This window comes from Plecotus auritus (genome assembly GCF_963455305.1).
Source record: "Plecotus auritus genome assembly, chromosome: 5".
Lineage (NCBI taxonomy): Eukaryota > Metazoa > Chordata > Mammalia > Chiroptera > Vespertilionidae > Plecotus > Plecotus auritus.
This window is the reverse complement of record NC_137776.1, coordinates 180694876-180713243: the sequence shown is the minus strand read 5'-3', so window position 1 is coordinate 180713243 and position 18368 is coordinate 180694876. Positions and strand designations below refer to the sequence as shown.

Sequence of the window (18368 nt, the reverse complement as noted above, 5' to 3'; positions counted from 1 at the left end):
GGAAGATATTAAAGCTCAGTTTTGTATAAAACTTCCACATAAGCCCTAGCTGGTTTGGCTCAGCGTCGGCCTGTGGACCGAAAGGTCCTGGGTTCGATTCCGGTCAAGGGCACATGCCTAGTACCTCGGTTGCAGGCTCCTCCCCAGCCCAGGCCCTGATCAGGGCGCATGCAGGAGGCAACCAATCGATGTGTTTCTCTAACGTTGATATTTCTGTCTGTCTTTCCCTCTCTCTTCCATTCTCTCTGAAAATCAATGGGAAAATACCCTCGGGTGAGGATTAAATGAATAATAAAACTTGATGCAGGATAAAGAGGAAGACGGCACCAAAAGCCACCTACTGCTCTTCCGGGGACGGTGACTTCAGTTTAGGTATTCACCATGGTCCAGCGTTTGACATACCGTCGGAGGCTGTCCTACAATACAGCCTCTAACAAAACTAGACTGTCCCGAACCCCTGGTAATAGAATTGTTTACCTTTACACCAAGAAGGTTGGGAAAGCACCAAAATCTGCATGTGGTGTGTGCCCAGGCCGACTTCGAGGAGTTCGTGCTGTGAGGCCTAAAGTTCTAATGAGGTTGTCTAAAACGAAAAAACACGTCAGCAGGGCCTATGGTGGATCCATGTGTGCTAAATGTGTCCGTGACAGGATCAAGCGTGCTTTCCTTATTGAGGAGCAGAAAATCGTTGTGAAAGTGTTGAAGGCACAAGCACAGAGTCAGAAAGCTAAATAAATTTAAAAATGAAGCTTTTTTGAGTAATAAAAACAAAAATCTCATTCTGTTAAAAAAAAAAAAAAAGCCACCTACTGTATGATTCCATCCATACGACAGTTTGGAAAAGGCAAACCATAGGGACGGAAAGCAGATGAGCGGTCTCCAGGGGCTGGAGCGGAGGAGAGAGCTGACTGCGGAAGGGCGCAGGGGAGCAGGGGAAGCCGCAGCTTGTAATTGCATAGATTCCGTGTCTGCATTGTAGTGGCGGCGACATGACTGTTTATATTGTCAGATATCATCAAAGACATTATTATACAAAACTGAGCTGTGGGTAGATTGAGCGGGGCTCCCAAATCTGTCAGCTCCTCCGAATGACCTGGAGTGGTCTGTTCAAAACCAGTCCGGTGCCCTGGCCAGTGTGGGCCGGTGGTTAGAGCATCGGCCTGTGGGTCTCGGATTCCATTCCCAGTCAAGGGCACGTATGTGGGTTGCAGGTTTGATCCCTGGCCCTGGCTGGGGCTCGTGTGGGAGGCAACCAATCGATGTGTCTCTCTCACATCTATGTTTCTCTGTCTCTTTCTCTCCCCCTTCTTCCCTCCCTCCCACTCTCACATAAATGGGGTGGGGAAGTGATCTTTAAAAACAAAAACAAAAAAAATAACTAGTCAGACTTCACCCAGAAGCTACTGAATCGGAACCTGCAGGGGGGGCCAGAGGGGCAGTTATCTGCATTTCTACAAGCTCCCCAGGTCAGCGGTGCTGGAGTGTGTGTTTCAGGGCCAGGACTTGTGGGTCAGGACGGGATTTCAATGAAGCTTCTAGCTCTAGCCCAGACTTGAACCCTGAACTCCAGGCTCAGGTATCCAACTCCTACCCGGCATCTGTACCTTGATCTCAAATTTATCACCTCTAACCGTGACCTCCTGACCTGCCCCCAAACCAGCCCCACCCTAGTTTTCTCCACTTCAGTCCATGGCACTTCCATTCTTCCAGTAATTCTGCCAACAACGTTGGCATCATCCTCACCTCCTTCTCTTTCTCCCTCTCTTCTGTTGATGTTGTTGCTTAGTTTTAATTTCATAATTATCAACAACTCTTCATCCAGCAGGACTCGGGAGGGGACAAGGACAACATGGAACCCCAGCAACTGCAGCGAGAGCACAAAGATGGCAGGTGTCGCGAGCAGTGGGCGTGGGGTGCGCTCCTGAGCTGTGGAAGGGATTGCTCAGTGGTTAGGGTAAAACACGAGGCAATGTTGGCACTGTCCACAGCCAGCCGTGGGGACCTGCTTGCTACTGGTCTTGTCATTCCTGGACCCAGAGGGTCAGCCGGTCTTGTCATTCCTGGACCCAGAGTGTCAGCCGGTCTTGTCATTCCTGGACCCAGGGTGTCAGCCGGTCTTGTCATTCCTGGGCCCAGGGTGTCAGCCGGTCTTGTCATTCCTGGACCAGAGTGTCAGCCGGTCTTGTCATTCCTGGACCCAGAGTGTCAGCGGGTCTTGTCATTCCTGGACCCAGGGAGATCCACGGCTCCACAGCGCTCGAGCCCTTTCTCACCTTGCCGAAGGCCACGTGCTTGCCATGCACGCACTCAGGCTTGGCAGCGCCGATGGAAAACGGGAACCGTTTGTGTTGGCCCAACTTTCGCCACGGAGAAGATGCCAGGACGCATGTACTAGAGGGTGACTCTCATCATTTCTCCCTGGATGGACCTGCCGCCTGTGCCATGTTGTGTGAAGTCACCACCCTGGCACACAGATCCCAGAGTAATTCTGTGGAGGCAGGGCCCTTCGTGGCCAAATTACTTCTCCCCAGGCCCAGAGCAGGGACGTTTTCTGCTGTCTTTGGAACTTGGTCTGCAAAGAGCTTGAAGGAGATGAGGCCCAAGGGCTCGCTGGCAACGTTGAAGAACGCCGTGGGGGTGGCTCCTGGGGCAGTGTCTGCAGTGTCTTCTCTGGAAACTCTGTGGGCTTTACCTTTTCATCACCTCCCCACCCCACCCTGGCAACAGTGTGGTGTGAGGCATCATTGTGTCTCGCCTAGATTACTGGGTTCCTAATCGGTGTCCCTATTTCTGCCCTACAGTTCACTCTCAGTACAGTAGCCAGGGTGATGGTGTTACAATCTAAGCCATTTCTCTGCCTGAAACCCTCCGGGACTCCTTATCTCAGGAAAAAGCTAAAGTGGCCTCCAAGGTCCTCTCTGCCCTGGCCCTGACCTTGGACCCATCGTCTCCAGACCTTGGCTCCTCCTTGCTCCCTCTGCTCCAGCCACACTGGCCTCCTTGCTGTCTTTTGAACCTGCCAGGCCTGCCCCTCCTGCCTCAGGACCTTTGCACATGCTGCTCCCTTGGCCTGGAACGGTCTTCCTTCAGATTTCCCCATCATGGGCCCCCTCGCCTCCTTCAAGTCTTTGTTCAGATGTTAACTTCTCAGATCATACTTGACATCTCCTCCCTCCTTTTTTCCTACAGACCTCACCCTCTAATATTTACTTGTCTGCCTCCCTCACTAGAATGTCAGTTCCCAACCTCATGGAGCTGACATTTGTCTGTTTTATTTACTGCTGTATCTCTACTGCCTAAACCTGGCCCATAGGAGGTGCTCAATAAATGTTTATTTTAAAGAATGAAGGGGGGCCTGGCTGGTGTGGCTCAGGAGGTTATGGTTCGATTCCCAGTTGGGGCATATGCCTGAGTTGTGGGCTTGATTCCCAGTGTGGGCTATGCAGGAGGCAGCCAATCAATGGTTCTCTCTCATCATTGATGTTTCTATCTCTCCCTCTCCTTTCCTCTCTGAAATCAATAAAAATACATTTAAAAAAAAAAAAGGGGGGGACACCCGAAGCCTGGAGAGAAGTGACTAGCTCAAGGTCATAGCCATCCAGAATCAATGGCTTTCACTCTTAGAACAAACAAATCTGAAATGCCACAGCTCTGGCCCAAGTCCTTCTCACAGCCATGCTGGGTCCTGGATCCGAAGCCGGACCAGCTGGGCCTCATCGCCAGGACAAAACAAAGGACAGCCCAGCCTCTGGGGGTGCCTGTCTGACTCTGCCAGGACCCAGGTGCTTACAAGACCAAGGCAGGGGCTGCCATGGGAGAGGGGCTCCTCTGAAGAGAGAAACTTAGAGCTGCTTGTGCCGGCGGAGGCCGAGGCAGCCACCTCCCCACCCCCTCCAGCTGCCTGAGTGCGGGCACTGGAGACAGTTGCCAGGCCCAGACACCTGACTCTGAGGGTGAGGGGTGGGGCAGGTGGAAGGAGGCCTGCGGTTCCCCAGCAGAAGAGCGAACACAGCGGCTGCTGCTAACCCACAGCACAGGGACAGATTTCAAATGCTCCAGGCTCCCTTCCCCTACCAGCAGAGGGCGCCCTGGCCCACGAGGTCCAGGCTCGGCCACCTAGCGCCCTCTGGCGGCCACACTGGTTCAGGCCAGAGGGGAGCCTGGTCTCCCCAGCCACTTCCACCAGAGGGTCCCAGCTACACACGTGAAGACGCAAAGGCAGGAGGCATCAACAGCCCTGGGTCTGGCCTAGGCCCACCTTGACCTGCAAGGTGGGGCCTGTGATGCCCTTGACAGTCCCAATGGGTGAGCACTCACTGTGGGCTGGGCTGCTTCTCCTCCCACCCCCACTTTACCCGCCAGTAGACAAACTCCGCCTCCAGGCTGCACTCCCCTCTCTGTCCCTCCAACTGCTCACCCATAGATTTTAGACCTCCTGACAGGCAAAGAGGCTCAGCCCTGAGTTAAAAAATGTCAAGTGCAAACACCAGCTGACTTTTATTGAGGGCCTACTGGTTGCTGGATCCTCCTCCCACCACCTTGCACTTCCCACTGACTAGGGACCCAGGCTTTGAGCTGGGGGGCGGGGGCAGCTGGGGTGGAGGTAGAAGGGGTGGAGGGCCCCCAGCAGCTGGGTCCTCAGGGAGGGCAGGGCCCCTGGGTCTGCCCAGCTTGAGCCTCCCTACGTGCCTCCACCCCAGGCCGTGAGGCAGGCAGGCAGGGTAAGAGGGCCCGCGAACCCTGCCCTTCCGTGCTGTGACCTCGGGCAAGGAAACGCATCTCTGGTTTCCCCCGATGTAAGATGGGGCCAGAGAGCAGAGTGGCCATGCCTAAGGTGGCTGCTGGTTTCCACTGAGTCTGTGGTTCCTGGTGGCGGCTCCTGCCAGCAATCTCCAGCTCTGCTCCCTGGACAGCATTGGCCTCTCCTGGGAGAAACAGAACGGGCGTCAGACAGTGAGAGGCAGACAGAAACAGACACAGATATAGTCAGAGACACAGACAATCAGAGGTGAGCAGCGAGAGGCAGACAGAACCAGAGACAGCGAGAGGCACCAGATACAGAGAAACAAAGAGAGCCAGAGACAGACACAGACAGACAGAAACACAGCCAGAGAGGAAGAGCGAGAGCGAGAGAGAGCGAGCGAGCGAGAGAGCGAGAGAGAGCGAGAGAGAGAGCGAGAGAGCGAGAGAGAGCGAGAGAGCGAGAGAGAGAGAGAGAGAGAAAGAGAGGAGACAGGCTGAGAAGGGGGAGCACAGACCCAGACGCAGAGTTGGCCGTGGAAGGGGAGAGGACAGTCCAGGCCCGGCCCTCACCTAGAGCTCGTCCCTGGGGTGCGGATGGAGGCTGTGCCCACTGCTGCCAGCCAGCTCCAGGCGGGGGCCACGAAGGGTCTTGTGAGAGCCGCTCCAGCTGATGAGGCGGCCACTGTCGTCGTCCCAGAGTGAGGATGTCTCCGTGTCGCTGAGCCACTCCGCGTCCCCCGCGTAGTGCGTGGGCTCCGCAAGCAGGGGTCGGGCGGAGAAGGCCTGCAGGTCCCGAGGCCAGAAGTGCGCCTTGTACTGCTCACTGGGGGTGAAGACGGCGGAGGGGGCTGAGGTGAGCCCCGCACGCAGGCCTCATGCACCTCACCACCCTCCCCGTCTAGACCTCGCCGCAAACGTGAGAGGCAGGGTTTCCCTTAGCACCATTTTCCAGATGAGGAAACTGAGGCCCGGAACTGGGAAGTCGCTTCCCTGAAAGCCACACGGCCAGCAGAGCCACCCCTCGGTTAGCCTGCCTCCCGGGTGGGCAGGGCTCCTCCACCTTGCGAGCCTCAGTCTCCCCACCTGCCCAGCCAGGGGGTGTACAGCTTGCTGAGGTGGGCCTGCCCTGCCCCGACCCGAGACTCACTTGGGGTGCTGATCGAACATGATGGGCAGGAACTCGTCCACGGGCAGCATCCGGCGCAGCGGCTGGGAGGCCAGCAGCTTGCGGGCGCCTGCCGAGCTCAGGACGTATGCCAGCGTCCAGTACGAGTACCCGGCCACCACCAGGCGTGGCAGCCCCTCCACGGCCACCTCCTCCTCAGGGTTCACCTGCTTCCGGCCGAGGTAGCTGCAGGCGACATTAGGGTCCCAGGAGTCACTGTAGGACCCGGTGTGTCACAGGACCAACCCCGTCCTCCAGGACCAGGTTGGGGGAAGGACAGCTCCAAGCAGGAGGCAGACCCCGCCCCCCGCACCGAGGCCCGCCCCTCTCCCTTGCCCTGGGGGTGCCGACTGCCTACATCAGGTCCCATGGAAGTTTCTCTGCCTCCACCTCTTCCATCAGCCTCTCCAAACGCCCCTTGAAGTTGCTCTCAAAGCGCACGTCGTCCTCGAACACCACGACCCGGGCCAGGCCCCTGGCAACCACCTGTGGTGAGAGGTGGGGGTGCTCTTTAGATTTGGGCTGTCCCCTCCCACCTGGCTAACACACTGACCCTCTCCCTGGCCTCATTTACATGCCAGCTGCTCAGTCCTGGCCACGTCACTCCACTGCTCCAGAGCCTGCTAGGGCTCCCACTGCCAGGGGACTGGCAAGGCCCCCCACACCCCTCCTAGCGCTCCAAGTAGGCTCATGATGGCGATCGGAACCCGTGCTGCATTCACTGAGTGCTGCCATACCCCAGGGGCCACAGGGCCACTGCCCATCTCCAGGGACCCTCAGCGGCAGCACACACGATGGCCCTGGACTGCAGCAAGGAGACAGACAGGGAGGTGAAGCCACGCATCCAAGGACACGCAGACCGCAAGTGGCAGAGCCAGGATCTGAACCTGCACCTGCTGGGCTGCAGGGCCCAGGTGCTCGCTTGGGCCTCCAGAACTTTCTTTCCCAAAGGAGGCCGGGCTGGGTGGGGGTGGGGAGACCCTAGCCCCCAACATCGCTAAGAAAAAGCACTTTCTGAAACTTTTGGAAACGTGAAAAGAACATGAAATCAGCTCAGCATATGGTGAAATGTACATCATGTGTCGATCTGTTCAGAGACCGTGGAAAACAACGAAATAGAAGCTCACACACATACACTGAGTGGCCAGATTATTATGATCTCTGAACGCATAATAATCTGGCCACTCAGAGAGTGTGTGTGTGTGTGTGTGTGTAAATATATATATATATATATATTAGAGGCCCGGTGCATGAATTCATGCATGGTGGGGTCCGGCCAGCCTGGCCAGATGAAAGGGACATGGGCTGTTGGCTGGCCTGCCTGCTGGTCGAACTCCTGGTCGAGGGGACAATTTGCTTATTAGCCTTTTATTATATAGGACAGTGGGCAGCAAACTGTGGCTCGCGAGCCACATGCGGCTCTTTGGCCCCTTCAGTTTTTAGCAAAGGCCAGCTTAGGAGTACCCTAATTAAGTTAATAACAATGTACCTACCTATATAGTTTAAGTTTAAAAAATTTGGCTCTCAAAAGAAATTTCAATCGTTGTACTGTTGATATTTAGCTCTGTTGACTAATGAGTTTGCCGACCACTGATATAGAATATACACTGAGTGGCCAGATTATTGTGTGTTCAGAGATCATAATAATCTGGCCACTCAGTGTACATTTTGGCTACAGCAAAGAATAAAAACAAGGAGTGAGTCTGCACCGCCTCCGGGGATCAAGGAGGGGGCGCCCCTTCGGCCAGTGTCCCCGCAGTGGCCTCTCAGAGTCACTCACACGCCTGGCCCTGGATTGAGGCCCTTCTTCCCACCCCTGAACACAATCAACTCCTTCCTGCCTCTAGGCCAGTGGTCAGCAAACTTCGGCTCGCGAGCCACATGCGGCTCTTTGGCCCCTTGAGTGTGGCTCTTCCACAAAATGCCACGGCCTGGGCGAGTCTATTTTGAAGAAGTGGCGTTAGAAGAAGTTTAAGTTTAAAAAATTTGGCTCTCAAAAGAAATTTCAATCGTTGTACTGTTGATATTTGGCTCTGTTGACTAATGAGTTTGCCGACCACTGCTCTAGGCCTTTGCTCCTACTGTGTTTTTGCTCCTACTGTGTGTTTTTTTTTGTTTTGTTTTTGTTTTTTTTATTGATTTTTTACAGAGAGGAAGGGAGAGGGATAGAGAGAAACACTGATGAGAAAGAAACATCAATCAGCTGCCTCATGCACACCTCCTACTGGGGATGTGCCCGCAACCAAGGTACGTGCTCTTGACTGGAATCGAACCCGGGACCCTTGAGTCCACAGGCCAATGCTCTATCCACTGAGCCAAACGGGTTAGGGCCCTACTGTGTGTTTTTTTGCTAAGGAAGCTCTTCTCTTCGCCTGTCAATGGCGAGGTGCATGCGGGCCCAATACTGAGCCAGAAGCCCAGGCCAGTCCGCACACTAGGGCAGCCTGTGTACCTCCTTCAGAGGCTACTGGATTTTTCCTTGATTTCAGTGCCCTCTCTGATCCCTGAGCCCCAGGAGGGCCAGGGCTGCATATTCTCTGTATTCTCAGAGAGGACAGCTCCTAGCACACAGTAGGTGCTCAACAGAGACTGTAGAATGACTATGGTGTAGGGTTGGACACAGGTTTAAAGCTGCGGGGCGCCTTTGCTAATGTATTCAATCACCCACCATTCCCTCCAGGGCTGGGCAGAGAGCAGTGAACGGGAGGCCCCTGCTCTCCCTGAGGTGGGCCGAGCGCCGGGTCCTCACCTCCTCCCAGATGGAGTAGTGGCTCAGGAAGCAGCCCACCTCACCCTTGGTCAGCGTGCGGCCGGAGTAGGGGTCCTCGTAGCCAGGGAGCAGGTCCACACCTAGGCTCCTCAGGACACTGCTGTTGAGTGTCCTGAGGAAGACAGGTGTAATGGGATGAGGGGTGCCCGCCGGAGACTCGTCCGGGGCGCCTGGTGCATGCTGTGTCAGTCACACTGGAGTCTGGCTTCAAGGAGGTTTCAGCCTTGTTCACGCTTCGTGTGGCCTGAAGCCATCAGGGACTGGATGGGGAAACTGTAGCCACCTCGGGCCAAGTGACCCACAGGGGAGGGGGTGGCAGCACGGGGCGCTGGGTGTGCACCCCAGGGTGAATGTGGGGGACCATGCAGAGGCCCAAGCACAGGATGGACATCCTGTGATCACAAGGGCTGGGGCGCACACACAAACAGCAGCGGGCACGTGGGGCTGAGCAACCCGGGTTCCCTGGGGAGTGGGACCGGCCTGCTCGCACCCCCATGTCCAAGGCCAGGACGGAGAGGAGCAGCGCTGGGAATGACCATGAAGACACCTGAGCTGTGGGATACTGACTGTGTCGGCCCCAAACCCTCACAAGCCCCTGAGAGAAAGGCACCATGCTCCCCATTTACACCCAGGGCTGAGAGATGGGGTGACTGGGCCGAGTCACACAGCTGCTACGTGGCAGAGCCGGAACCCAAGCCCGGGAGCTCCTGGGCCTTAACCACTGAACTCTCCCCCCTCCTGGTTCTGTCTGCCCGGGGACCCCCTGAGACAGAGTTCCTCAGGCCCTGTTTGAACACCTGGAACAGAAAACTCACTCAACTCATTCATCTGCTTTTCCCACCCCAGGGAGCTCCAGCGGCCCACACTGCCCCCAGCTGCCCGGGGCCCACCCCAGGGAGCTCCAGCAGCCCACACTGCCCCCAGCTGCCCAGGGCCCACCCAGGGAGCTCCAGCGGCCCACACTGCCCCCAGCTGCCCGGGGCCCACCCAGGGAGCTCCAGCGGCCCACACTGCCCCCAGCTGCCCGGGGCCCACCCAGGGAGCTCCAGCGGCCCACACTGCCCCCAGCTGCCCGGGGCCCACCCAGGGAGCTCCAGCGGCCCACACTGCCCCCAGCTGCCCGGGGCCCACCCAGGGAGCTCCAGCGGCCCACACTGCCCCCAGCTGCCCGGGGCCCACCCAGGGAGCTCCAGCGGCCCACACTGCCCCCAGCTGCCCGGGGCCCACCCAGGGAGCTCCAGCGGCCCACACTGCCCCCCAGCTGCCCGGGGCCCACCCAGGGAGCTCCAGTGGCCCACACTGCCCCCAGCTGCCCGGGGCCCACCCAGGGAGCCTCACCAGCCATCCACAGCATCCACCACCCGCCCAGAGATCTCCATTTCCCAGAGCGAGCTCAGCATACGCTCACGCCTGTCAGGCCTGCGGGCCAGGCTGATGACAAAGACCTGGAGGAGGCAGGGGAGAGGGGAACCGGGAGTGGGGGCAGGGCAGGGGAGGGGCCCACTCAGCGGAGGGGCCCACCCACCTCCTGACCCCAGTCCTGCAGGCTGAGGGAACTTACCTCATCAAATCCCATCTTGGTGGGACGCTTTGGGGGCCAGGACACATGAGCCGAGGCCCACATAGGGGGCCCATCCACTGCAGAGGAAAGCACCCCAATCTTGAGCCCTTTTGGCAGTGACCCTGGAGTCCTAACCCCCCCGCCCCATTCCTGCCCCTTCGGCAGAACGCCCAGCAGGAAGGGCCCTCAGAGATCACAGATGGGAAGACTGAGGCCCAGTGCAGAACGGGACTTGCCCAGAGTCAGGGAGTAAGTTAGGGGTGAGGCTGGGACCCTGAGCCTGATGCCAGTCAGGCCTGGGGCCTAGGAGAAGGGCACAGGGGAGGCAGGGAGTGGTGGCAGCAGGCGGGTGCCCCGCTCCCAGCCCTCACCGAGCGCCTCCAGGATGAGGTGGACGAAGTTGACCCTCTCGTCCTCCAGCTCCTGGTGGGACTTCACAGGCACATTCATGTACCCATAGCGGTGCTCATTGCACACGTGGACCGAGACTCCTGCAGAGAGAGGCTGGGTGAGTGCCAGGGGCAGGGCTCTCAGAACCCAGTCCTGCCAGGGTCCCAGTGCGAGTCCTCCCTGGGACTCAGTGTCCCCACCTGTGGGATTGGAAAGGACTTGGCTCAAAAAAAAAAAAAAAAATCTGAGGGAGGTTTCTGCTGAGGTGGTTTACTCATTTAGATGGTGTTTCTGGAACACCTGCTGGTTGCCAGGGCAATGGCGGTGAGCAAGACAGACAGCGTCTGTACCCTCAGGGGCCAGGAGCAGGCCAACTCCGTGCCTACAGCAGCGATACAGCCATGGGAGACCACGTGGGGGAGCCACGGCTTCATGTCCTAACTCTGCCTCTGCCCAGATCCAGCCCAGATCCAGCACCTTTGACCCAGATCCCTGCCCTTAAACCCACACCCTCTCTTGCTCCCTTCAAGCTGTCCTCCACTGGCCGCCTTTTTATTTCTTCAAGACTTGCCACCTTTATTATAATCACTATTTACTCTTTATCCTCTATAGACTGTGAACTCCTCAGGGGCAGGGGCACGGTATCCCGTGGCTCAGTGGTTGAGCATCAACCCATGAACCAGGAGATGACGGTTCGATTCCCGGTCAGGGCACGTGCCTGGGTTGTGGGCTCGATCCCCAGTGCGGGGCGTGCAGGAGACACCCGATCAATGGTTCTCTCTCATTATTGATGTTCCTATCTCTTTCTCCCTCTCCCTTCCTCTCTGAAGTCAATAAAAATATATAAAAACAAAGAAACAAACAAAACCACTGTTCACTAAACTCCTTCAAACTACTGGCCAATGAACCATGGCTCATAATCAAAGTAGTGGTAGCAATGAAAAAAGACATTTGCTTTTTCTCCATACATTTGTCTCTCACTTTTTACAAGTGACTTTTTTCCTTCCTGCATGTCTGCACCACAGATGTGGGCAACACCTCCTGCACACAAAAACCCCTGACAACGCTCCCCTCTCTGAACTGTAGAGTGGGAAGGGCATGCAAAGCAGAGGGAACAGCATGTGCGAAGGCCTAGAGGCTTCCAAGGAAGGACCAAGGAGAGCTGTCCTCACCAGCAGCCTGGCAGGAGTAGGCGAAGACGATGATGTCATCAAAGGGCCAGGTGTAGTTGGGGTGAGGGGGGTAGAAGGCAAGCTGGGCCGCCCCCTCCGCCCGCAGGGATACCAGGAAGGTGGAGTGGACCATGGGGACCCGGAAGCAGCCCCGGCGCTGGCGGTTCTTTGTGGGGAAGTACTCAGCTGTGCGGCGGTAGTAGCCCTGGGGAAGGGGGTGCTCTGGGCAGTGAGAGGGACCCTCCATCCCAAGAACACTGCTCCCTGCCAAGGCACACAGACCTCCAGGCCTCCAGGCCCTCTAGTCTCGGGGTCCCTCCTCCCAGGACCTCCAGCTTCCTGAGGTCCCACCCCCAGCCTCACCTGCGGAGTAATGCCGCACCAGAAATTGGAGTAGTAGGTCTGCGAGTCCAGCATTGGAGCCGCCACGGGCAGCCCCTGCTCAACCAGAAGCCGCAGTGTCTGGTTGTTGGTCAGAATGTTGTCTGTGTCTGCAAACTGTGAGGAGGGGGTGTCACTGACCCCAGCCTTGCCTGGGCTGCAGCCCCCAGAGATTCGCTGAGTGGGAGCCCTCCAGACGGCCAGACTCCCAGAAGTGGCTCTCAGAACCCAGTGGGGTTCCCTTAGAGAGGCCTAACTACAAACTAGTAGATCTCTTTCTGGACCAAGGATCTAGTCTGGAGCGCTGGCTCAGAGTTTGGGTCCAGAGATAAGAACTGAGTTGCTCGCCCAGACAGTGTGGCTCAGTGGTTGAGTGTCCATCCAGGAACCAAGAGGTCACTGTTTGAGTCCAGGTCAGGGCACATGCCTGGGTTGCCCGCTAGGTCCCCAGTAGGGGGCGTGCAGGAGGCAGCCGATTGGTGATTCTCTCTCATTGCTGTTTCTATCCCTCCCTCCCTTCTCTCTCTGAAAATAATACAAACATAAAATTAAAAAAAAAAAAAAGAACTGAGTTGCTGATCTAAGAACTTTCTCAGAGATCTGACTTGGGGAGTAGATACAAAGGCCTATTCTGAGCCCTAGTTCGGGGAACTAGACTCAGTATATACCCTGGAATCTGTCTCAGGAATCCAGGCTTAATATCTAGTCTGAGTTCAAGCACAGGGATCCAAGCTCAGGATCTGATTTCTGACCCAGGTTGCAAAGCCTACAGGAGGTGGTCACACCAGAACTTCTGTCAGAAACACATCCCAGTCGTAGGCCAGGCTTTCTTACCAGGATATAGTCTGCCCTCGAGTCCCTGGCAAAGGTCAGGGCTTCCTGCTTCAGCTCCATCAGAAACTGGTGCCTTTCTTTGGTCCAGTGCTTGGGACCCTCTTCGTCTGGGTAGGGCCTGAGGGGTAAAGAGATGAGATGTCCCAGGGGGTAGGCGCCTTCTCCTGCAGGACAGTGGACGGAGCCCTGGCTGGGAGCCTGTGGCTTGGGCTGTCCCTTTTTCTCTCGGGGCGGCAGCTATGCCCATCTCCCCCACCCTCCCCGTTCACCACCTGGACTCCCCCTCAGGCCTCCAGACCACAGCTGCATAGTCATCGCCCACAGCGGCCAGCCACTCCTGCAGCATCTCCGTGGTGTTGTCCACGTTGTGGTCCGTGGCACACCTGGGGACACAGGAGGAAGAAGGGTGAAGGCGGTGCAGCCACAGAAGAACCAAACCCCGAGGCAGCCTTGACCCCCGCAGCAACACCACCTGCGAGGCTGGCTTCTCCTGGGAGCGTGGCGGTAGGTAAGCTACAGAGGAGGGGCTGAAGGCAGGCAGCCAGGTGCCCATCACAGGTCAGTGACCCACGGTGTGACCGAAGGCAAGGCCCGCCCCTCTCTGGGCCTCACTTTCTTCCTCTCTAACTATACGATGACCCAGCAGGCCGAGGTAACAGCTGGAGTGCGTTTCGAAAGATGGAAAGTACCTCGGCGTTGAAGAACACACCTGCCACACACCTGGCTACCTTCCTGCCTTGCTGTGTGACCACAGTCAGCCCCTCCCCGGGTCGGGACTGGACAGAAGAGCTGATGCTTCTCTCTGCTGGAAAGCTGTAATAAGGCTCACACCACACTGAGTGTCCTGGGAAGAGCGGACGGGCCCAAGCTCGGCTGACACAGAACACGCTTCTCCCCGCCTGTGGAAGGGGCTCCCATGGCTGAGTCGGGGTAGGGGGCTTCGTGAAAAGCCAGGTTTTAGGTGACACTGTCCCTTTAAGCCAATTCCCCAGAAATGAAGACTAACTACGTGTCAAGTCCCCGCAGGGGTGGGAACTATGAGCTCCCAAACTGTGGTAATTGTGGGCGGCCTCCCCAGGCCACGGCTCCACCCCCGGCCCAAGTTTGGTGTGTTGTGAGGGGTAGTTTGTCGTTTCCCTCCATTTATCCCCAACCTCAGCGTGGGGCTCCTCCCTGTTCTGTTGCCACAGACTGTGGCCTCTAATCCAGTGCCTTGTGGGGACCCTGGGGGTGGGATAGCAGAGGGGGCACAGCCATCAGCTGGCAGGACCAGCCCTCTACAGTCTGGAACCAGCCCAGCGGGAGGGGGAGCAGGTCTGACTCCCCTGCAGAGCAGTCTGGAGCCCAGGGCTGACGGCACCCCCACTGCTACCCAGGAACCCCCAGTCCTGCTGATGCCTGCCACCTCGGGCCCCAAAGGGATGTCTGCTATTCCTGTCTGCTCCCTCCAAGTCAAGCAACCACAGGTTCCCCCGGGTTGAGTGTGGGCACTGACAGCAAGAGGGGCCCAGCCCAACTTACACCCAGAGGAGGTGGCAAGAGGAGGCGCAGGGGCCAGAGTGGGTGTCCTAGGTCAACCTACGGCCTCGGAGGTCAGTCTGCAGGGCCAGGGGGACGGGGTCCCGCCTGGGGCTAGGGGCTGAAGAGGGCCTGTCTGCCCGGGGAGGAGCCTGCCTGGGTGGTGTCTGGACTGGGCGCAGATGGCCTCATCTGGAGCTGGGGGGGGGAAGATGCCCAGTGGGTGCCAACGCCCGGGTCTCTCACCAGAGGGTCAGCCGGGCCCGGGGGTAGTCCAGCCGCTCCAGCGCGCCCAGGTAGTGGGGTAGCGAGTGCTCGGCATTGCGGGCCAGGATGGCAAGGACCACGGCGGGCGGCGGCTCCGCAAGGCCCGTGACCTGGAGCCGCGGCCCCAGCAGGAGCAGCAGCGAGAGCAGCGGGGCGGCGCGGGCAGGGCGCATGGCGAGCGCTCCGGCGGCGGCGGCGGCCCCCAGGGCTCCGGGCCCGGCCGAGGGGAGTGGGCGGCGCGCCTGGGCCGGGGCGGGGCCCGGGCCCGGGCCCCGGGTGGGGCCGTGGCGGCCCAGAAGGGAATGGGGGTAGCGTACCCCCCGCAAAGTGGGGTCCCACTCCCCACCCCTATACGGGGATTTTCAAGTGTCCTCTCCTCGGCCAGCGGGACGAAGGATCAGGGCCCAGAGAGCCGCCCCAGACGCGCCCCGGGAGCAGCCCCCTCCCGGCTGGACGCCCGAGGGGGGCCTAGGGGGAGAGGGGCGGGTCAGGGGTGACGGCATCCGAGCCTTCCCGGCGTCTGCGAACGCTCCTCTCCAAATCCCTGAGATGCAACCCCCGAAATCCGGCTTCGCCGAATTCCCGACGCCCCTAACCCGGATTCCTTGGCCCAACGTCCGACCCACGGACCTCAGCCACCCACCCACGGGACAGGACCAACTCCGCGCGGCCCGCCCCGGGCTCCCGGCCCCGCCCCCGCTGCGCGCCCCGGGCGCCCTCTGGCGGGCGCCGACGGAACTCCGCAGAGCCCGAGGCAGCGCGTGGGCCTGGAGCGAGTCCCGCTCCAGCGGCGCGAAGGGGTCCTCCTGACCTGGTCGCGCCGTCCCGCGGCGGTCGGAGCCTGGCGTCTCCCGCGCGTCATCGCCCTGGCCTCTGTCGCCGGCACCGGCGCTGCTTCGATCCTTTAAGAGAGCAAAGTTCACTCTTAGACGGAGTGCAGAGCTAGGAGGCACCACACAGCCCCTGGGAATACAGCCTTCCCTGGGGCAGAGTTGGGTTCTTAGGCTCCGCTGAGATGGAAAGGGGTCTCCAGGCTCTCTCTCTCTCTTTTTAAAAAAATATATTTTATTGATTTTTTACAGAGATGAAAGGAGAGGGATAGAGAGTTAGAAACATCAATGAGAGCCCTAACCGGTTTGGCTCAGTGGACAGAGCTTCCGCCTGTGGACTGAAGGGTCCCACGTTCGATTCCGGTCAAGGGCATGTACCTTGGTTGCGGGCACATCCCCAGTAGGAGGTGTGCAGGAGGCACCTGATCAATGTTTCTCTCTCATCGATGTTTCTACTCTCTCTCCCTCTCCCTTCCTCTCTGTAAAAAAACAAATAAAATATTTAAAAAGAAAAAAAAAAGAAACATCGATGAGAGAGAAACATTGATCAGCTGCCTCCTGCACACCTCCTACTGGGGATGTGCCCGCAACCAAGGTACATGCCCTTGACCGGAATCGAACCTGGGACCCTTCAGTCCACAGGCCGACGCTCTATCCACTGAGCCAAACCGGCCAGGGCTCTCTCTCTCTTTTTAAAAAATATTTTTATTGATTTCAGAGAGGAAGGGAGAGGGAGAGAAAGAAACCTCAATGATGAGAGACAGTCATTGACTGGCTGCCTCCTGCACGCCCCCTACTGGGTATGGAGCCCGCAACCCGGGCATGTGCCCTTGGCCGGGATTGAACCTGGGGTCCTTCAGTCCACAGGCCAAGGCTCTATCCACTGGGCTAGGGCTCCAGGCTCTCTTGAGATGAGCTGGAAGATAGGACTGGAGAGGAAGCCAGGTTTCCCTTCCATTCACCACCCCCGCCCACCCCACCCACCAGGAAAGCCTGCTTTCCTAGGACACCTTTGGGTCTCCCTTCAGCCTCTTCCCAGGGTCAGGGAGGAGGGCTAAGCCTGTGCACACTACGTCCACCGAGAGGCGAAGGGCTGGGGGCCCAGCAGGGAATGGGCTTGCCTAGCGATGGGCAGGATGTGGGGGCACTGAGCCCTGGAGCCAGGTCTCAGCCTGGCTGCAAAGCCTCCCCAGGGCAGTGGAAGCTTCCTCCAGGTGGGGCCACTCCCAGCCAGGGGCCCTGCGATGGAAGGCAGGAGGCCTCTCCCTCCTCCTACTTTTTGGAGAAAAGAGAAGCCGTCACCTGGGAACTCTCATTTCCAGCCTCCAAACCTTGCGCCTCCCGCCCCTAAGCCAGCCTCTGCTCTCACCGCCCGGTACGATGGAATAGGCACTCTTTCCTCATGACGGAACCAGCCCTGGGCTCCAAATGCCATCCCCTTGCCCTTCCTGGATCGCAAACCTCCCTCTCTTCTGGACTCTCCCTTCGACTTTCCAAAGGGCTTCGATCCCCCACTTAGAATACAGAGCACCAAGCTGCCTGCTGGCCCCAGCTGCAGCCCTGCCTCTCCTCCCAAACTTCTTTTTTTTTTTTTTAATATATTTTATTGATTTTTTACAGAGAGGAAGGGAGAGGAATAGAGAGTTAGAAACATCAATCAGCTGCCTCTTGCACACCTCCTACTGGGGATGTGCCCGCAACCAAGGTACATGCCCTTGACCGGAATCGAACCTGGGACCCTTCAGTCTGCATGCTGACACTCTATCCACTGAGCCAAACCGGTCAGGGCACCTCCCAAACCTCTTGGAGGGACTCTCTGCCTTGCTCCCTGTCTTGCTTCCTCATCCCCATTCAGGACTTACATAGGCCAAGGCTGCTCCTGCCAAGACCAGCCTCCTCCTGGCCACTCCCCCCAGTGGGCACCTCTTCCCCACCAAGAGGGCTCTCCTCAGCAGCCGATCTCATGGAGCAGCTACTAACTCCCTGTTTCTGGAAAACTGCCCACCGAGACCCAAATTCCATCTGACCAAACAGAACCTCAGCTGTTTCCCCAAACCTGCTCCCCCTCTGGCGGCCTCCCAACTCTAGCGAATGGCACCTCCACCCACCCAGTCCCGCAACTGCAGCCCTGGTGTCACTGATAACAAGCCCCCCCTCGGCCTGATCCCTCACCCCACCCTGGTAAGACCACCTCCCCAATGTCTCCTGCACGTGGCCACTCGCCTGGCTCAGGGCATCAGCACCACTCCCCTGGCCCCTGCGCCTCCCAGCTCTCCCCACCCCCTGGCCTTCTCCCTGGAAGCCACTCTGCACCCAATGGCCTGTTCTAAAATGCCTGACATTAACATTTATGATGGGGGAGGAGGGGTGCCCACTGCCCTCAGCAAAGAGCTCAAACCCCTCAAGGAGCAACAAGGCCCTGCATGGCCTCCTGACTTATCTAACTCCTCTGACCTCTCCTCCCACCCAATTTCTGCTCCAGCCACATTGGACTATGTACAGTTTCCAGAACACTCCATGCTTTAGGACCGTCTCACATCCTTTTTAGTTGTTCCTCTGCATGAACTGGTCTTTCTGGCCAACTCCTACAGGCCCTCCAATCTCAGCTTAAACTTCCCTCCTCTGGAACGTCTTCCCCAATGTCATGTCTAAGGGACATAGCCCTACATGGCGTCCCATATAGCCCCATTCATTCAGCAAGTACTTATGGAACCCATGCTAGGTTCAAGCAGAGGTA

At 58.1% G+C, this 18368-nt stretch overlaps 3 protein-coding genes across 6 annotated transcripts in view; 1 reads left to right on the top strand and 2 right to left on the bottom strand.

Moving 5' to 3' along the window:
- The first annotated feature begins 324 nt into the window (after nt 1-324).
- On the top strand, nt 325-780 carry LOC308248794 (large ribosomal subunit protein eL34). Its single transcript, XM_080669099.1, has one exon. It carries the CDS (start codon nt 382-384, stop codon nt 733-735), a length of 354 nt encoding a protein of 117 aa, XP_080525225.1. The 5' UTR covers nt 325-381; the 3' UTR covers nt 736-780.
- Nucleotides 781-3660: 2880 nt separating this feature from the next.
- The window catches only part of CERCAM (cerebral endothelial cell adhesion molecule), a gene marked incomplete at its 5' end in the record, with an annotated part of 33958 nt that continues 19250 nt past the window's right edge, over nt 3661-18368 (bottom strand). For 3 of the 4 annotated variants that reach the window (XM_080670955.1, XM_080670954.1, XM_080670956.1), the window contains 13 exons: nt 3661-4925; nt 5314-5566; nt 5891-6094; nt 6267-6394; nt 8658-8790; nt 10017-10123; nt 10240-10316; nt 10611-10730; nt 11802-12006; nt 12165-12299; nt 13017-13134; nt 13289-13399; nt 15613-15703. In XM_080670955.1, coding sequence (XP_080527081.1) covers nt 5314-5566; nt 5891-6094; nt 6267-6394; nt 8658-8790; nt 10017-10123; nt 10240-10316; nt 10611-10730; nt 11802-12006; nt 12165-12299; nt 13017-13134; nt 13289-13362 — 1554 coding nt within the window. In that variant the 3' untranslated portion in view covers nt 3661-4925. Of the gene's footprint in view, nt 4926-5313; nt 5567-5890; nt 6095-6266; nt 6395-8657; nt 8791-10016; nt 10124-10239; nt 10317-10610; nt 10731-11801; nt 12007-12164; nt 12300-13016; nt 13135-13288; nt 13400-14780; nt 14975-15612; nt 15704-18368 lie in introns of those variants that run through there. The other variant, XM_080670953.1, reaches the window with a different exon arrangement.
- The window catches only part of URM1 (ubiquitin related modifier 1), a gene marked incomplete at its 3' end in the record, with an annotated part of 40247 nt that continues 37311 nt past the window's right edge, over nt 15433-18368 (bottom strand). Inside the window, exon 4 of the mRNA XM_080670957.1 lies at nt 15433-15703. Coding sequence (XP_080527083.1) covers nt 15433-15703 — 271 coding nt within the window. The remainder of the gene's footprint in view (nt 15704-18368) is intronic.